Here is a 16280-nt window from a genome sequence, read left to right on the forward strand (position 1 = left end):
TTGATTTTTTTATCCTTAAACCCGGCTTTCCTTTTATCCTCACTCAATATATCATTCACCTGATGGTATTGCAACCAACCTGTAAACATGCCCTCTCATTACTCTTATGGTTTAAGTTTTAACCCTTGTTTCATTTTTCTAATAATTTCCTCATAGGTGACTCACCTTCCTTCCATATTTACTTTTTTAACTTCCAGTACCTCTATTGGTGATATCCACCATGGGGTTTTCCTTAACAATAAATATTTGTTTCTTTCACATACTTCATAAATTGACCTTCTGATCACATGGTTTAAAAAACCTTTATGAACTTTTACCTTATCATACCACAGGTACGAGTGCCACCCATACCTCTTTCTTTTTCATCTACCAACATTTTCATTTTGATCCTCGGCTTCTTTCCCTGCCAGACAAATCTTGACACTATTTTTTGCCATTCTCTACATTGTCCTGTCCCTTTAATCAATGGAATTGTTTGGAATAAGAATAACATTCTAGGTAAAACGTTCATCTTAATCACCGATATTCTGCCCAAAAAGGATAATTTCAAACTGTTCCAAATTTCTAAATCCTTCTTAATCTCTGTCCATGTGGTTTCATAATTATCTTTATACAATTTTCCCCCTGTTGTCAACCAAATTCCAAGGTACCGTATTTTTTGCCCTATAGGACACACTTTTTACCCTCCAAAAATGAAGGGGAAATCTGTGTGCGTCCTGTGGGGTGAATGCAGGCTTTCGCTGAAGCTTGGAGAGCGAGAGGGGTCGGTGTGCACCGGCCCCTCTCGCTCTCCAGGCTTCAGGAAGCTATCAGCAAGCCTGGGGAGCCCGCGGAAGTTCCTGCTGCCTGGAGCGCTGGGCACTCTGAAGCAGAGTGCCCCGCGCTTCGGGAAGATAGCCTAGGGAGCCCTGCGGGAGTTCCCACACGGCTCCCTAGGCTGCGGATAGCAGCCTGCTGCCCAGAGCGCGGGGCGTTGAAGCAGATATCCTTTTCTCCTCTAAAAACTACAGTAGGTGCGTATTTAAAAGCTTGGGCTTCCCCCGCGGCGGGGGGGGATAATTTTTTTTTTCTTTATTCCCCCTCCCCGCAAAATTAGGTGCGTCCTATGGGCCGGTGCGTCCTATAGGGCGAAAAATACGGTATTTCACTTTCTTAACCACCATAATTCCTGTCCTGTGTTGCAATTCCTCTGTCTCTTATTTATTCATATTTTTTACCAGCATTTTGGTCTTATTTCTATTGAGTTTGGATCCCACTGTTAGAATTCAGGCTCGGTCAGAGGAATGTGCCTATCTCTCCAGGCACCGGCTGAATTCTTTTGACCTCCCTCCGGCGACTCCCGGCAGGAAAAACATAACGAGGTCCGTTCTGGCGATTTTCCTCAGGCTGTGAGAAAAACACACCAACTGCTTCTCCTCCTTCTCCTCCTCCCTGCATATCCCCAGGGAGGGGAATCAGACACAGACAGAAATGTAACTACATGTCTTTATTCCTGTCTTTAGCAGTCATACAGTCAAAGATGTCTGCTCTCTTCAACAAACAGAGAGAAACTCCAAACTCAACCCATGTACATCCTGTACAGGTCATATGACACACACTGAGCTCATATCCTGTGCTCAATAAGGATGGACTGCCCCTTTGTTTCCATGGCAGCAGTCACACACATCCTGTCTGGCTTTGCAGCCACAAGCAGGTGTTTGAGCTGCTAGAGCCTTTGCTTGCTGCAGCATTGCTGCTTTAGAATAACATACTCCCCCTAAAGTATCAATGCGTGCTGCGAGCAAAGCGTCATCCAGAGAAGAAAACAAACAGTTGTTATACTTATAACATTCCCCTGTTGTTTCAGTTCCACCCTTGGAACTACCCGCCACTGGTTTTACCAATGTACCTCTCTGGTTGTGTGACTTCCAAGGAATGAGTGCTTCTGCATTACCTTGGTTAACAACTCTCTGTTGTGCCTTTGTCTCTGACTCAGACACAGCTTCAATCTGACCTTGGTCGTTTACAACAGCAACAGCTAGGTTAGCAAACTCCTTTGAATACCTCTTGGGTGGTACACCCTTCGTTGCTCTCTCAGACCTACGTAAGAGGTGCTGCTCTTGTTTGCTTTCTGGTTCAGCCTTTGGACTCTCTGGAGAACCAGTACCAATTGTAAACAGTGGATCGTCTTCCTCTTCTGAGGGTCTAGTCATTATGTGAGATTTCCTCTCAATGACTGTGACAACTGAGCTGTCTGAGCTATCGCTGTCATCAGTACTACTGAACTCAATAAAATCAACATCATCATCAAAAGAATCATCATCATCACCTGTGGGAAATGTGTGAACAACCACTCTCCTGTTCAGGAGCACTCTCTAGAAATTTTGTGAGAATCACCTTACCAGATTCAGACAAAATTACTCTGTAGAGACCCTTTTCATAACCCACAAAAATGCCTCTGGCATTCTTTACTCCACCCGGAGCTTCTGTTCTCACATGAGACCCAAAAACCTTGAAATGGGCAACAGAAGGTTTTCTGTGGAACAGTTTCTCAAAAGGAGAACTTCCCAACTCTTTTGAAAACTTTCTCAACCAAGTATAACAAAATGACGTTAGCGACTCAGCCCAGTACTCATGTGGCAGATGTGAACTAAGCAATTGCGCTTCCATTCCCTTTTGAAATTCTTTGTTCACCCTAACACAGACACATCTGTTCCAAGCTTCTTCTGAAGCTGCAATTTTGTGTCTTATCCCTTTCTTCTTCAGGAACCTCTGGAAATCCTGTAAAAGAAAAATTGGCTTCTCATCTGTGCAAAGACAATCTATGTCAGCATCATGCATATTTTTAACCTTGTCACAAAACTCTTTAAACCTTTCTAAGGCTTCTTTCGGTCTCACCAAAAGATAAATCCAGACAAAACCTGTGAAAGAATCAACACATATTAGGTAATACTTTGCATTGCCTCTAGACGGTGTTAAAGGACCAATCACATCAGCATACACCCGCTGAAATGCCTTGTCGACCCTCGAGGTGACTTGCTTGGTGTCCTTCTTGGCTACACCTGCAAAAGAAACCATGTTAGAATCACAAGAATTACATTCCATGTAATCACTTTGATCAAAAGTCAACAAATACAGTCCATCTTTCTCTTTAGCAGAAAGATACAACTCTCCATCTTTGTAGATCTCGCAGTGTTGATCATCATAGGACAGTTTTAGTCCCTTCTTGGCAATCTGCGAAACGCTGAGCAGATTGTACTTCAACTCTGGAACCAAATAAACATTGTTTATAGTCAAGTTCTGACTTTTAAGATACACAGTCCCAATTCCGGTCGCTTCCAGCTCTTGACCGTTGGCTTGTTGTACAGCGAAGCTTTGCTTCTTAAACGTAGAAAATAGTCCTCTGTGTCGACACATATGCTGCGTACATCCGGTGTCTAGGACAAAGAAGTTTCCCACCTCTGGTGTGGCTTTTAGCGACATCAAAGCCTTTGCAGTCTTTGCCTTTGGCTTGGTGTGACTTTTGTCTGATGCCTCAGACTTGGTGGAGCTTGCCTTGGCTCCCTTGTTCTGACGTGGCTTCTTGCAGTACCGCTGAAGATGCCCAGTCTGTCCACAATTGTAGCATCGGACAACGTTCAAAGCTACGGCATTTTCTCCAGTAGCAGTAGCAGTGGGGGTGTCAGAACTCCGTTCTTGTCTCCCCCTGTCCTTGACTTCCAGGGCGGCAAGTCTGTCATGTTCATTCAGAACCACGGCAAAGACCCTGTCCGACGTTAAATCTTGCGCTGGGAGAGACCCCAGCTGACTGGCAACTGTTTTGTAAGTCCGATTCAGGCTGTTGATCACCATGAAGCAAAACACTTCCTCCTGCAGACGGAAATTGCGTTCCACCATCTGTTGACGCAGAAATTTCATTTCCGTCAGGTGCGCTTGAACATCTCCATCAGGCGCAAGCCTCAGGTTGGTCAGCTTCTCAAAATACAGCAACGCTGAAGAACCTGCATCTCTCTGATGTGTCCTTCTCAGCGTGTCCCAAACATCTTTCGCGTGCTCTAAATCTTGTATATGGATAAGCTCAGAGTCTGACACGCACAGAATTATAGCAGTTCTGGCCTTCACATCCTGTGACTCCCAAGCACGCGTTGGTGCTGCAGGGATGGGGTTCTCAATCACCCCAAACAGTCTCTGATTCTGCAGCAAGGCCTTCATCTTAACAGACCAAGATGCATAATTGTCACTGGTCAAAAGGGGCGGAGAAGGCAAGCCTCCCCCCTTCTTGGCATCCATTTTGAGTCCTTGCATTGACTCTCAAACACAAGCCTCTAAAATCCAATAGCTGGCTTGTTTACACTCTGTGCACCTGGCAGCTATAACACAGGCCGCTTGTAAAGTCCCCTTTCAAGTGTTCATAAGGGCCTAGTCTAAACACAGGCTGTTTTTGCCTCTCTGAGGAATAGCCTGACTTCCAGCCCTTATCTTGAAACTGGCCTGCGTTGCTAAGCAACAACATTCCTTTCCTTGGACAGGATTAACCACAGGAATGTTTGGAATGCAGAGCTCTTGTCTCTCGGAGCTGTTTTTCCCAAACGCTTCTCCCTTGAAGCAGAGAATGAATCAATCTGCATTCACACTTCTAAGCCCGAAAATCTCATACCTGGGCTCCGTAGCTTGGCTTTCAGCTTCCTCTGGTCAGCTTCTGGCTGCAGAGAATCAGCTTTCTCACCTCAGGCCTCCATGGAGCAATGGAAACAGCAGCTCTGCCACTCTTTCTGCAGATTTCCATGGATTGAAGAAACCATCAGCTCTGGCTACCACTGTTAGAATTCAGGCTCGGTCAGAGGAATGTGCCTATCTCTCCAGGCACCGGCTGAATTCTTTTGACCTCCCTCCGGCGACTCCCGGCAGGAAAAACATAACGAGGTCCGTTCCGGCGATTTTCCTCAGGCTGTGAGAAAAACACACCAACTGCTTCTCCTCCTTCTCCTCCTCCCTGCATATCCCCAGGGAGGGGAATCAGACACAGACAGAAATGTAACTACATGTCTTTATTCCTGTCTTTAGCAGTCATACAGTCAAAGATGTCTGCTCTCTTCAACAGAGAGAAACTCCAAACTCAACCCATGTACATCCTGTACAGGTCATATGACACACACTGAGCTCATATCCTGTGCTCAATAAGGATGGACTGCCCCTTTGTTTCCATGGCAGCAGTCACACACATCCTGTCTGGCTTTGCAGCCACAAGCAGCTGTTTGAGCTGCTAGAGCCTTTGCTTGCTGCAGCATTGCTGCTTTAGAATAACACCCACAACTTTTCCAAATTCCTCCATTCTCTCTAGGGCTTTTTGTACACTGTTCTTTGGGTCTTCTAATGTTAAAACTAAATCATCAGCAAACGCTTTTACTTTAAACTCTTTCGATCCCACCTTAATACCTCTGATTTCTGACACTTCTCTCAAATTCTTGTTTAATACCTCCAAAAGTGTAATAAACAACAGGAGCAACAAAGGACACCCTGCCTGGTACCTTTAGAGATTTCAAAGTTGTCAGACAAATTATTATTTATAATAAGTTTGGCTTTTTGTTCTGAGTATATAGCCTCAATACCTTTCAAAAACATTTCTCCTATTCCCATTGTTTTTAGGTTTTCTTTCATAAACCGCCATGAAACATTATCAAATGCTTTCTCTGCATCAGTGAACACCAAGGCCGCTTGTTTATCATTTCTAGACTCCCAAGTAGTCAATTATAGCCACTATGTTCCTAACATTGTCCTTCAGTTGTCGCCCTGGTAGGAAACCAGCTTAATCTTTATGTATTACTTCCTTTAAAAGTTTTTTTTATCTGTCGGCCAACACATCCACAAATAATTTATAGTCATTGTTCAATAAGGAAATAGGTCTATAATTTTTAACACTCAAACCATCTGTATCTTTCTTTGGGATTAAAGTGATGTACGCCTCTTTCCAGGTATTTGGAATTTTCCCTTCCTTCAAAATGTTATTCATAACCTCACACAGCATAGGTAATAATGGTCCACATAGTGTCTTATAATATTTTGCCGGAATGCCGTCAGGGCCTGGAGCTTTCCCTATCTTCATTCTCTTTATCGCCTTCTCAATTTCTTGTTCTGTAATTATCTGGTTTAATTGTTCCTTTTCTCCTGGGGGGATCTGCTGTGATTGATGACTTTTCTATTTTCTATTTTCTTACCATCTTCTTTCTCTGTCTTATACAAATCTTTATAAAATTTCAGAAAGCTCTTTCTAATTTCTTTGGGGTCTTCAATTATCTTTTCTGCCTCTCTTATCTTACAAATTGTGTTTTGTTTTTGTCTTGCCTTTAATTGCCATGCCAATAATTTTCCAGTTTTGTTGGCGGATTCAAAATTCCTTTGTCTCATTGTTTTTGTTTTCCACTCTACACCCTGACTCACCAACATAGAGAACTGAGTCTGCAACAATTTAATATTTTGTCTTATTAGCTCAACTTTTGGTTTTATTTCAGCAGTCTCTCATTCTCCATGAGATGGGACAGGATTTCTTCTTCTCCCTTCCTCTTTTCTGAAAACTGTTCTTTTGGATCAGGAATCCTCTCATTACAGCTTTGCGTGCATCCCATACTGTTTCAATGGGTGTTCCTTGGTTTAAATTCCACTTATTCTGTAATTATCTCTTTTGCCTAATTTACTATCTTTTGGTCATTGAATAAACTTTCATTCATCCTCCGTCTGAATGATGAAGGGTCTTTTCCTTTTAACTCCAAATATAACGAATTATGTTCTGATCATGTCCTTGGGAGAATCTCAGTTTTGGAAATTCTTGGCACCAATTCCTTAGAAGTCCAAATGTAATTTTTTCTACCAAAGCTTGGATTTGGACCTGGAAAGAATGTGAACTGTTTTGTTGTGGGATTTCTAAGTCTCCAAATATCTGTTAGCCCCATAGTGTCTGATATATCAAAATATGTTTTTGGTAGTTTACCTTCATTCGTGCCTCACCTTTTCATTGATCTATCCAAATCTGGAATAACCACACTGTTGAAATCCCCCATTACTATCACTCTCTGATCCAAACGTAATTTGCACTATCAGCACTTTCCCCTCCTCATCTTTATAAATTAATTTTGGGTCATATTTCTCCATTATGTACAATACAACCCCTCTTTTTTTGTTTGTGTCTGAGGCAATAAAGTCTTTCCCCAATCTTTTAGTTCTTAAAATCCTCTTATGTTTCCTTGTGACTTGTGTTTCCTGTAAACAGGTTATATCTAAATTCCGTTTAATCAAGACATGTTTGATTTTGTGCCTTTTATTTTTATTTTTAAGTCCATTCACATTCTATGAAAGTATTTTCAGAGCCTTTTTCTGGTTTGTTTACTATCAAACTTGGGGGTCCTTGTTATTATCCTCTTCTTCCTCTTCTCCCTCTTCTTTCTCCTCTTCTTCCTCTTCCTCTTCTTCCCCTCTCCTTTTCTCCTCTTCAGACTGGTCCCATCCTGGTCTTACCTTCTCCACTTTTCCCAACTCTTTATCATATCTCCTGGAGAATTTTTCCAGATCCTGAAGGCTACTTAGTTTGAACCTCTTGTCTTTGTAATAGAAGGAAATTCCTTCTGGAAATCCCCATCTATGCTGGATTCCATTTTGCTTTAACTGGCCAACTGGTTGGTGGCAGCGGATTAGTGGTGTACGGGTCAATAGTCCGTGAGATGACTGGGGGCTCCGTACAAACGCCACAGTTGGCGCCATAGATTTCTGATTGGGTTAATGTTTGGGCTATTCCCAAGCCATTCCAGCAGTGCAATAGGATTATCTTTAAAGCACCTTTTGCACACAGCATGGAACATTCATGGAACTGAATCCTGTTGAAATAGGAAGGAAGGAAGGAAGGAAGGAAGGAAGGAAGGAAGGAAGGAAGGAAGGAAAGAAAGATTTATATAGATATATATAGAAATGCTTCAGTATCTGGGAAAAGATCACTTGTGGAATGCTTCAGTTTGGGCTCAACATTCCCATTAATGATGCAAATTCTGCCCACACCTTTTGCTGCCATACAACCCCAGATCATCACACTGTCTGGGTGTTTCACAGTCGGTGTAATGCAAGTAGGATGTAAATCTTCTCTGATTCTTCTCCTCTTGCCCAGTTAAAGAAACTTGCGTATTTCATGCCATCACTACCAAGCAAGGTAGTGTCCCATTGTTCCGCTTTCCAGTTAACATGGGTTTAATCTTTTCAGCTTTTGCTTGAGAGATTACAATGGCTTTTTCCTTAGAATTCTAACATTTAGATCAGTCCTTGCACTCAACTTCCCATTACATTGCGCCATGTCATCTTGTATACACCCAGAAGATTTTCTTCTGTCATGTAGTGACAGTCTCTCCACTCGTCCATCGTCACTTGCCTTTGTGCACCTTTTCCTGCCTTTACCAGATTTTGTAGTGACTGAGTCTCCTTATACCCCTTCAAAAATATAGAAAGGCCAGCTTTGGTTTTGTTTTCCCCAATCTTTCATCTAATTTCTTCATAACTGTAGCCTTGTTCACTTAATATTAGAATCTTACATCACTTTCTGGGTGACCAATCAACTCTTTGTGCCATTTCTATAATTTTATTATGTTTTACAACCTCACTAAATGAAAGAACACAAAAAACCAACCAACTTGATAGCAATCACATAACACACTGAAAAAAATCAACCTAAGCAAGTTGTGCTTCCTTTTATGGTTATTGGCTATAACGTTTGATAAAATACAGGTAATTGAACAAACTTTGTTGGATTACATTCTTGATTAAATTATCTTTCCATTGATATATAATTTTATGATATTACTCCAAAAGAAGTGGTGTTTTGAGCCATCAAACCTCTGAAATACATTTTTTTCGTAAGTCGTCCACAATTTTGACCACGACTGTATAACAAAGCAACATTCAACAACTCATCAGAATCTCATAATAAACAAACAACACAGGTAATAAACACACACGCAACTCCCTTCAGATCTTCTCCATTTGTTCCTGAGGCTCTAATCCCTTTTTGTTTCCATTGCAGATGGTGATGAATTGGAAATCGAGAACAAAGGTGACCACGACAAAATCCCCAGAGAGGAGAAGCCATGTAAAAATTTGGAGTGTGGGGAAACTTTCAGTCAGAGCTCCTATTCGACTTCCCATCAACAAAATCTCCTTGGAAAGAAACCTTTTCAGTGCTTTGAATGTGGAAAGAGCTTTAGTCGCAGCCACAGTCTCACTTCCCATCAAAGAATTCATACAGGGGAGAAATCCTATCAGTGTGTGGAATGTGGAAAGAGCTTCACTTATAACTCCCATCTCATTTCCCATCAAAGAATTCATACAGGGGAGAAACCCTATCAGTGTGTGGAATGTGGAAAGAGCTTCACTTATAACTCCCATCTCACTTCCCATCAAAGAATTCATACAGGGGAGAAACCCTATCAGTGTGTGGAATGTGGAAAGAGCTTCACTTATAACTCCCATCTCACTTCCCATCAAAGAATTCATACAGGGGAGAAACCCTATCAGTGTGTGGAATGTGGAAAGAGCTTCACTCACAGCCACAGTCTGACTTCACATCAAAGAATTCATACAGGGGAGAAACCCTATCAGTGTGTGGAATGTGGAAAGAGCTTCACTCACAGCCACAGTCTCACTTCCCATCAAAGAATTCATACAGGGGAGAAACCTTTTCAGTGCTTTGAATGTGGAAAGAGCTTTAGTCGCAGCCACAGTCTCACTTCCCATCAAAGAATTCATACAGGGGAGAAACCCTATCAGTGTGTGGAATGTGGAAAGAGCTTCACTTATAACTCCCATCTCACTTCCCATCAAAGAATTCATACAGGGGAGAAACCCTATCAGTGTGTGGAATGTGGAAAGAGCTTCACTTATAATTCCCATCTCACTTCCCATCAAAGAATTCATACAGGGGAGAAACCCTATCAGTGTGTGGAATGTGGAAAGAGCTTCACATGTAGCTACTCTCTCACTTCCCATCAAATAATTCATACAGGGGAGAAACCCTATCAGTGTGTGGAATGTGGAAAGAGCTTCACTCACAGCCACAGTCTCACTTCCCATCAAAGAATTCATACAGGGGAGAAACCCTATCAGTGTGTGGAATGTGGAAAGAGCTTCAGGAAGAGCTCCAATCTCACTAAGCATCAGAGAATTCATACAGGGGAGAAACCCTATCAGTGTGTGGAATGTGGAAAGAGCTTCAATCAGAGATCCTCTCTCACTTCCCATCAAAGAATTCATACAGGGGAGAAACCCTATCAGTGTGTGGAATGTGGAAAGAACTTCACTCGTAGCTCCTCTCTCACTTCCCATCAAAAAATTCATACAGGGGAGAAACCATATCAGTGTGTGGAATGTGGAAAGAGCTTCAGTCAGAGTGCCAATCTTACTTCCCATCAAAGAATCCATACAATGGTCGGAAAAACCATTATACAGCTTTAGGAACCAGGCAGACGCACCTTTTTGGATCCCTTCCAATCAGGATTCAGGCCTCACCATGGGACTCAAACTGCCTTGGTCGCGCTGGTTGATGATCTCCGACGGGCTAGGGACAAAGGTGAGAGTTGTTTCCTGGCTCTGCTGGATCTCTCAGCGGCCTTTGATACAATCGACCATAACATCCTTTTGGACCGTCTAGAGGGGCTGGGAGCTGGGGGTACTGTTATACAGTGGTTTCGCTCCTTCCTTCTGGGCCATGTTCAGAAAGTGGTGGTGAGGGATGTGTGTTCAGACCCCTGGGCCCTCACTTGTGGGGTGCCTCAGGGTTCTGTCCTCTCCCCCATGCTTTTTAACATCTATATGAAGCCGCTGGGAGATATCAGGGGGTTTGGACTGGGTGTCCATCAATATGCAGAGGATACCTAGCTCTACCTCTCTTTCAAATCAGAACCAGTGAAGGCGGTGAAGGTCCTGTGTGAGTGCCTGGAGGTGGTTGGAGGATGCATGGCAGCTAATGGATTGAAGTTGAATCCTGACAAGACAGAAGTACTGTTTTTGGGGGACAGGGGGCGGGCTGGTGTGGAGGACTCCCTGGTCCTGAATAGGGTAACTGTGCCCCTGAAGGACCAGGTGCGCAGCCTGGGAGTCATTTTGGACTCACAGCTGTCCATGGAGGCGCAGGTCAATTCTGTATCCAGGGCAGCTGTTTACCAACTCCACCTGGTACGCAGGCTGAGGCCCTACCTGCCCGTGGACTGTCTCGCCAGAGTGGTGCGTGCTCTGGTTATCTCTCCCTTGGACTACTGCAATGCGCTCTACGTGGGGCTACCTTTGAAGGTGACTCGGAAACTACAACTAATCCAGAATGCGGCAGCTAGACTGGTGACTGGGGGCAGCCGCCGAGACCACATAACACCGGTCTTGAAATACCTACATTGGCTCCCAGTACGTTTCCGAGCACAATTCAAAGTGCTGGTGTTGACCTTTAAAGCCCTAAACGGCCTTGGCCCAGTATACCTGAAGGAGCGTCTCCACCCCCATCGTTCTGCCCGGATGCTGAGGTCCAGCATCGATGAAGAAGAAGAGTTTGGATTTGATACCCCGCCTTTCACTCCCCTTGAGGAGTCTCAAAGCGGCTAACATTCCCCTTTCCCTTCCTCCCCCACAACAAACAGTCTGTGAGGTGAGTGGGGCTGAGAGACTTCAAAGAAGTGTGACTAGCCCAAGGTCACCCAGCAGCTGCATGTGGAGGAGCGGAGACGCGAACCCGGTTCCCCAGATTACGAGACTACCGCTCTTAACCACTACACCACACTGGCTCTGGCGGTTCCCTTATTGCGAGAAGTAAAGCTACAGGGAACCAGGCAGAGGGCCTTCTTGGTAGTGGCCCCCGCCCTGTGGAACGCCCTCCCATCAGATGTCAAAGCGATAAATAACTACCTGACATCAGGGAAGTTTTTAATCTGTGATATTTTACTGTATTTTTGGTTTCTATGGAAGCCGCCCAGAGTGGCTGGGGAAACCCAGCCAGATGGGTGGGGTACAAATAATAAATTATTATTATTATTATTATTATTATTATTATTATTATTATTATTATTATTATAATAATTTAGGGCTCTTTCAGCGGATCTGGGAATGTTCCTTCACAGAGGGAAGCATTCACCACCCCGCGGAGCCCATCGCCCAGCCCTTCCCGGCTTGCTTTTATTAGCCAGGATGGGCAAGGATCAAGGAGACAGGTGGTTGGTTTCACACGTCCAAGCAGCCTGTCCACATCCTCGGGGGTAACGGATTGAAATTGATTCCATGCAACTTGACCAGACAGAGCTCTAGTGCTGGTGTTGACCTTTAAAGCCCTAAATATATAAACAACTACCTGACATTCAGAAGACATCTTAAGGCAGCCCTGTTCAGGGAAGTTTTTAATCTGTGATATTTTAGTGTATTTTTGGTTTTTATGGAAGCCGCCCAGAGTGGCTGGGGAAACCCAGCCAGATGGGCGGGGTACAAATAATAAATTATTATTATTATTATTATTATTATTATTATTATTATTATTATTATTAACCAGGCTATTGGTTGATTGACATCTAATGCCTTTTTAATATGTGGGGGGGTTTTTGTTTCTTTTTTTTTATGTTGTAACCATCCTGAGACCTGTGGGTGTAGGGAATAGGTGCCATCTCTTAAAGGCCTAGGGGTCTTTGCCCCACCCCCAATAAAATATTTAAGGATGCCACCCCCTAGTTTTTGGTGTGTATTTTTTTCAAACACAACCTTTTATTCTTCTGCAACTTGCCATACAATTTCTCTTTCAATTTGCCCTCTTAAAAAAATAAACGCACAAAGGTCATGAGGAAAACAAAATACAAGAAGATACAGACATGGACAGGTCCCATCTTTGTGGGCAAAATGGAAAAGATGCTTTGAAGCAGGCTTTCCCACACTTGGGTCCCCAGCAGCTCCTGGACTACATTTCCCATCATCCCTTCCCACTGGTCCTGCTAGCTAGGGATGATGGGAGTTGTAGTCCAAAAACAGCTGGAGACCCAAGTTTGCTTTAAAGGGGAAGTAGGCTGGCCCTGTGACACCCTCTGCTGGCCAAAAGCACTGCCCCAGAATCTGAACCACCCCCAGTACTGCTAATTGGAATTTATAGAGCGCAAAACTGAAGTTTGATCGGCACTTCAACCTCTAGGAGGTTCTAGGTGCTTTCTGCACCAGCTAGAGTACCCACAGAATTGTGGCTTCCACTGAAAACACACACAGGAGAACAAATGAAAGACAAACACTAGGGGAAGGAAAAACCTGGAAAGGGCCATACCAAATGGACATCCGGTGTGAAGAGGTCACTTTCCCCACTGCTGAACAATGCCACAGGTAGAGGAGATGAAATGCTAAAAGTGTTCTCCGGGGCAAGGGGAGCTGCTGGGAAAGAACTACGGGCTCAAAATATTACTGTCCGCTCTCACCGCTGCTCTTTATAGTGGTCCTGGAAGTGTTGCTGAATGCAATAAGACAAAACAAACAAATAAAAGGGATAACATTAGGTTCAAATGAGTATAAAGTTAAAGCTTATGCAGACAATGTGGTCTTGACGGTGGAAGAACCTATAGGAAGTATTAGGGCGATTCTGGACGAGATGGAAGAATTTGGGAAACTGGCAGGGTTCAAACTGAATAAGAGCAAGACAAAAATGATTGTTAAAAACATGGATCAGGATAAGGTTGCAATAGTACAACAACAAACCGGAATTGAGGTTGTTAAAAAGATAAAATATTTGGGAATCTGGATTACTAACAAAAATATTGACCTATACCAAAACAATTACATCCCGGTCTGGAATAAAATTAAAAAAGATTTAGAAGTCTGGACCAGAATGAAACTATCATTCTGGGGAAGAATATCTATGGTGAAAATGATGTTGTTACCCAAGCTGTTATTTCTGTTCCAAACATTACCCATATTAAAAGGAACAAAAAACTTTAAAGAATGGCAAAAAGCCATTTCCAGATATGTTTGGGAAGGGAAGGGAAGAAGCCCAGAATTAAATTTAAGCTGTTAACGGACGCTACAGAAAGAGGGGGCTTCGCTCTACCAGATATGAGACTTTACTACGAAGCGACATGTCTGTGTTGGATGAAAGAATGGGTTAAGTTGGAAAACAGAGAGCTATTAGACCTTGAAGGGTACAACAACAAATTTGGGTGGCACACGTACTTATGGAAGGACAAAAAAAGGGTGCACAAGGGGTTTACCAGTCATATTTTTAAGGGCCCACTAATAGAGGTTTGGGAAAGATATAAGAACATACTAGAGCCGAGAACACCACACTGGCTATCCCCCCAGGAGTTAACAAGTGTTAAGAAAGTCAATATGGAAGAAAAGTGGGGGAAATTTGGAGAAATGGTCATAAATGAAGGAGGGAAGTGGAAAGTTAAACCATACGATCAGGTTAAAACGCTCACACAGGGCTGGCTCCACTACTTCCAAATAAATGAGATGTTTAAGGCAGAGGTGAAGGAACGGGGCTATGAGGAAAAAGAATCAATATTTCAAAAAGAGATAATAAACAGTGAACATAAAAACCTCTCTAAAATGTATAAAATACTCCTGGAGTGGCACACGAAGGATGAGGAGGTGAAGTCAGTGATGGTACAGTGGGCAAGGGATCTCGGTTATAATATTCCAATGGAAGACTGGGAAAAGCTTTGGAGAGTGAATATAAAATTTACTGCCTGTATGTTACTTAAGGAAAATGTCGTGAAGATGCAATACAGGTGGTATATGACACCCGTGAAATTGGCTAAGATGTATAAGGTAGATAACAAATGCTGGAAATGCAAACAAAAGGAAGGGACATTTTACCATCTATGGTGGGAATGCAAGAAAGTTAAAAGTTTCTGGGAGGAAGTTTACAACGAACTGAAAAAGATGTTAGGTTATACTTTTGTCAAAAAACCAGAAGCTTTCTTACTATGCATTATGGGAAAGGACATCAGGAGAAAGGACTGTAAACTCTTCCAGTATGCGGTCACGGCAGCCAGAATTGTGTTAGCTCAGAGGTGGAAGCAGGAAGAAACCCCAACGGTGGTAGAGTGGAGAGCAAAACTAATAGAATACGCCGAGCTGGATAAACTAACAGGGAAAATAAGATACTTAAAAGATCAAAATTTTATTGAAGACTGGGGGAAATTTGTGGGTTATCTGGAGAACAAATGTTTTGTAAATACAACGTTAGTGGGATTTAAAGAGGCTTTGTAAAGAGTTAACAAGTATTGTTTAATTGTAATAATGCAAAAAAGGAGGTACGAATGGCAATATGAAAGGATGGGATGTGTCTCTAAGACTCAAACACGAATGAATGTCAACATCGCTGAAGGAAGTCCAAACGATTAAGAAATGTCGAAACTCGAATATAATGTATATATAATTGAATTTAATAAAAAAAAATTTAAATAAAAAAAACCAAAAAACAAAATATTACTTTTTTAAAAAGTTGCTGCCATTATAGGCATTGCCATTCAAATGGTGTGCATGCATCATGTGATTGATTGTGCAAGGCGGGCCTTACCTGGCCCCCCATCAATATTTTATTCAAGTCGGCACCACTGGGTCGGGTGGTTTCCAAATTAAATAAAGACATAAATCGCCTTGCTTTGCATATGTCAATATCCTCATTTATTCTTTTTAAAATTTATTTGCCCTTCATCTGAAGATTTTACAACATACAGGATGAAAGCATGGCTTTCTCACAAACAAGTCAAGCCAGAGAAATCTCTTCTTTTCTTTTTTTGGATGGAGTTACAAACTTTGTTAATCAGGGAACTGCTGTGGAAATAGTGCACCTCGATTTCAGTAAGGATTTTGACAGAGTCCTCTGTGAGATTTATGTGAGGAAGCTGGTAAAATGTGGGCTGAATGAGGTATATGTCTTAGGACATCAAACTGGGAAAGTGGATTTTAAACTGACTGAAGAGGTTTTATGCCCTTGGGAATTTGGTCTCTTAAATCTACCCCTTCGCCTTCCGTTTCTGTGCGCTGCTCTGGTTCGCCAGAAGCGGCTTAATCATGCTGGCCACATGACCCGGAAGCTGTATGCCGGCTCCCTCGGCCAATAAAGCGAGATGAGTGCCGCAACCCCAGAGTCGTCCATGACTGGACCTAATGGTCAGGGGTCCCTTTACCTTTACCTATGCATTATAGAAGGCACGTCCAACTTCCAAGATGCTGAGATCTACTCCCAGTAATAAAAAACCTGCCAGTCTGATTAAGGGTATACAGGTCGGAGCTAAACAGTACAAATTGAAAGCTTTTGC

General features: G+C 42.8%; 1 protein-coding gene and 1 long non-coding RNA gene across 2 annotated transcripts in view; one reads left to right on the top strand and one right to left on the bottom strand.

Moving 5' to 3' along the window:
• Positions 1–10478, top strand: part of LOC309369114 (uncharacterized protein) — a 71639-nt gene extending 61161 nt beyond the window's left edge. The window contains exon 6 of the mRNA XM_081909801.1: positions 9035–10478. Within this exon, the coding sequence (XP_081765927.1) occupies positions 9035–10461 (1427 nt within the window). The 3' untranslated portion in view covers positions 10462–10478. The remainder of the gene's footprint in view (positions 1–9034) is intronic.
• LOC309369378 overlaps positions 1–16280 on the bottom strand; it is a 49089-nt gene that overhangs the window by 30151 nt on the left and 2658 nt on the right. The window contains exon 2 of the long non-coding RNA XR_014168069.1: positions 15431–16219. This is a non-coding gene — a long non-coding RNA (uncharacterized lncRNA). The remainder of the gene's footprint in view (positions 1–15430; positions 16220–16280) is intronic.

The sequence above is a fragment of the Podarcis melisellensis genome (genome assembly GCF_964234715.1).
Source record: "Podarcis melisellensis genome assembly, chromosome: 4".
In the NCBI taxonomy this organism is placed as follows: Eukaryota; Metazoa; Chordata; class Lepidosauria; order Squamata; family Lacertidae; genus Podarcis; species Podarcis melisellensis.